This window comes from Armigeres subalbatus, chromosome 2 (assembly GCF_024139115.2).
Source record: "Armigeres subalbatus isolate Guangzhou_Male chromosome 2, GZ_Asu_2, whole genome shotgun sequence".
NCBI lineage: Eukaryota > Metazoa > Arthropoda > Insecta > Diptera > Culicidae > Armigeres > Armigeres subalbatus.
Genome location: NC_085140.1, coordinates 338,367,572 through 338,371,182, shown reverse-complemented (window position 1 = coordinate 338,371,182; position 3,611 = coordinate 338,367,572). Strand labels below are relative to the sequence as shown.

Sequence of the window (3,611 nt, the reverse complement as noted above, 5' to 3'; positions counted from 1 at the left end):
TTCGCACTACTCACACACTACTTCGCACATTGTTAAGTGAGAAATTATTAGAGAGAAGTAAGACGTCTCACCTCTCATTCCACACTTCTCACTTTTCACAGTGAGAAGTGACAAATGAGAAATTATTAGTGAGAATTGAATATTTAGACGTCTTACTTCTCACATAACCAGGGCCGGATTTAGCCGGAAGGGGGCCCCAGCTTGTGGGGGCTCCAAAATGTACAAAAAAGGTTGGTTTTGATACATAAGAAATGTGGGGGCCCGGGACCGGAAATTCGGCCCTGCACATAACACTACTAATTTTTCACTTCTTACTGTGAAAGTGAGAGGTGCGAAGTGAGTAGTGAGACGTCCCTAGTAACATTTTGATTTTATGCTGGTTTTAAAACACTCTTGAAGAGTAAAATATGGTCTTCAAGAGCGTTATATAAAATGTTACTTGGGGTCTCACTACTCGCTTCGCACTTTTTACTTTCCACAGTAAGAATTGTGCGAAGTGAGAAAAAAATGTTTCGCTTCTCACTTCCTGTTCGGCCAAATGACCTATTCGGCCAAATGACCTGTTCGGTCAAATGACTTTCGGCATAATGGTCTGTATGACCAAAAGGGGTATATTCGGCCAAACAACTTTCTGCCTGGTGGCCTTCGGCCAAGTGGCCTGCAGCTGGATGGTTTTCAGCCAAACGGCTCTTTCCTATTTATTGCATCCATTTCGTTTTGTAACGCCAGAATTATATTGCACTTCATAATAGCGAATAATGACGGAAAAATACAAACATGTTCGAAGTTCGTGAACTCAGGGTGGGTTTTAGCGGGGCAGTTCCTAGATTTAAACAAATCCTCACTAATCCCCTTTGGCGTATTACTGAGAACGAGCAATTTTCTAATGCACTAAACTCCACAGGCTTCACAGTAACAACTAAATCTTCATTGTTTCATATGGATGCTGCACACGGTGGTTAATTAAATCTCTGAATCATATCCACAAATATTGTTATTATCTTGCTTGCTCTTTTCAAAACTTTATAAATGTGAGTTTGAATGTCAGTTCATGCCGCATGGCTAGGATTTTCGGATTCATTGATGTGCCCTTACAAGTTTAACCTAGATGTTTTAATGTGTTGAAGATCTAGCATAAGCTCAAGATATCGCTACGCGACTCAACGTCCCGTATCAGATTTTGTAACAAGTAATGTTTTGTTCGTCAAAGATTCATGATCCTTTTTGTATATTAGTCAGTCATTATAGTTGGAAATATTTTGACGAAAACTGAAACTGGCAAAACAGTGTTCTGCATCATAATGACTTTTTACTAATGATAATTAATGTAACCGACTACTACATACCATTTGTGTTAATTCTCTAGTCAAGGATCACTGCTGTTCGTATTCTGCTGTTGAACCTGCATATGTTTGTGTTGTATTCGCATCGTTTCCGCCCGTGTTCGTTCTTCCTCATCATCCCGCTGCTGTTGCTGCCTTACCATCAGCCTCTGTAGCTGATCTTTTTTAATACTAGTAATCGCTTCACTCAACATGATATCAAACTTAAGCGCCAGATCAGGATCATGCTCCTCCAGAGCATGCATCGTTTGTGCCACCCTATGACCCAATGTTTCACATCGTACCCAACTGCTTTTTCGTTTATCGTGTTCTTCGAAAATTGCGTTGGTCTTACACTCGAGGCGATTCAAAAATTGCTGTTGTTGGTGTTGCACGGAAGAACTGGACGTCGAAGCCACCGGATGCACGTCCGGCATGGTCTCTATTTTCTCGCCGTATTCCGAGCCGTCCGGGTCTTCCGGTTGTGCTTCTTGCATCGTTGAATCATTATAGTAGTCCGAGTTATCCTGATATGCTTCGCTGGAACCATTCTCCGACGGATCGCCGGACATCTGGTAGCTAGGAGACGTCGGAACGGATACCATTTGCAGGTCTGGGAATTCATTCTTGATTAGCAAGGGGGATAGCTCATGGCGCGTGTGAGGTGTGGTCGGGGTAAAACCATGCTGTCGCCGGTTCACATATTTTGGCTTGCTCCACCGCCGATCGCGAGAAAACGACACCGTATCGAGAAATTTTAGCTTATCGTACAATCGCCAGCATTCTGTTTGAGATATGGTTTTGCTTTCCCGCAGCTTCTGCTCACGCTTGTATTTTTCGCGCAAGGCAACAAATTTCTTGTATGCTTCAGTGCCTGTAATAATGATAAATACAGTTGATAAAAATAAATAAATTCAAATATTTCTTTTTCCATTTAATATCTTTGGCCTTTTTTCACACTTGTCATAATAACTATCGTCATCGATTCTCAAGGTCATAACCTAAAGGAGCTATTAGTGCTATTTAGGAGGGATGGTAATGCTAAGCCTGTTGGCGTGATATTACTGAGCCATATTTTTGCATGCAGTAAAAAGTTCTCACGCGCTATTCCGAACAACATTCTGTATTTCTTACCGCTCAATGGTCACTTACCTATTCAAAACATGATTTCTATCCCTCAGACCCACAAAAAAATATATTTTTTGGGACTGAATAGCAAGTTTATAGGGGATATTTTTTTTAAATTAGAGATACGATTAAATTGCAGTTAATCAGTTTAACTGTGCATCGAATCTACCGACGAAAATATGCTATTGAATTCGAAGAAACACGCAGAGCAACTTCAATTACACATTGTATAATTGCCAGAAGGCCAAAGTAATAATGTTTTGCTCAGGATTGTGTGTAATATTGATATATTGAGTTTTATTGATGATCATTTGTCATGCACAAAATTATAATATTTATAACTTACCACTGAGATTAAATACAGCTCCAACTTCGGCCCATTTTTGCTCTTTGATCTCCCGGTTCCGATAGAGCGGCAGATGAAGATTCCATAGTATTGGCGTGTCGTGCACCAGTTTTATAAACTGCTCGTTGATGGTGCAGTCCTCCGGGGTATTGATGGCCATTCGCATTTCGGAATAACTGTTCGTTATGCGGAACTCATTAAAATTGTAAAATAAACTCGAAACAGGCTTTCAATGGAATGCATTAAACCATGAGCGATGTAAACAAGCATAAAATCTTCGCACTCCACTATGTTTGACGTGACATAGACCATACAAAGACATGGATTACAGTCTTGCTTCTATCAGTGGGGGAGAAACATTTTGATGTGAACCGTATTTGTCCAATTGGTTCTATAATAAAATTGCCTTAAAATATTTATCCTGAATGATGAAAACAACAGTGTCCTACCAGAACGATAATAGTGTAAAAAATAAAGCATTTTTAAACCTTCGAGCCCACTGAAAGTTTCATTTGGGATCAAAAAACCAGCGCTCGCATTATTGCAGGTAAATCTGTTCAGCAATGCGACAAAGAAAACCTCACGTACACACGGACGAACAGGAAAACTCTACACGCAGCATAGCAGCATAAATGTCAGAGACTGGGAACATTGGGCAGCGTTATGCTTTAGCACTTGTCGGGGGTGTTATGCGAGATATTGTCAACGAAACACGGGAAAGAATACTTTAGAAGAATATATTCTCTATAGAGAGGAAATCCAATAAATATGAAGTTTGCTTCAATTTCCAGGAACATTTTTGATTATTTTTTGTT

The 3,611-nt window shown here is 40.1% G+C and overlaps 1 protein-coding gene across 3 annotated transcripts; it reads right to left on the bottom strand.

Annotated features, from left to right (window-relative positions):
- Positions 1 to 1,086: 1,086 nt before the first annotated feature.
- On the bottom strand, positions 1,087 to 3,360 carry LOC134216985 (uncharacterized). Of its 3 annotated transcripts, none has more exons than XM_062695742.1 (3): positions 3,246 to 3,360; positions 2,797 to 3,187; positions 1,087 to 2,196 (listed from the first exon to the last, which is right to left on the bottom strand). In XM_062695742.1, the coding sequence occupies exons 2-3, from the start codon at positions 2,960 to 2,962 to the stop codon at positions 1,367 to 1,369; spliced, it is 996 nt and encodes a 331-aa protein (XP_062551726.1). In that variant the 5' UTR covers positions 2,963 to 3,187; positions 3,246 to 3,360; the 3' UTR covers positions 1,087 to 1,366. The 3 variants fall into 3 exon arrangements, with proteins under 3 accessions (XP_062551726.1, XP_062551725.1, XP_062551727.1); XM_062695741.1 differs by having other exon boundaries at positions 1,087 to 1,275; positions 1,347 to 2,196; positions 2,797 to 3,298; XM_062695743.1 differs by having other exon boundaries at positions 1,087 to 1,269; positions 1,347 to 2,196; positions 2,797 to 3,298.
- Positions 3,361 to 3,611: the final 251 nt, after the last annotated feature.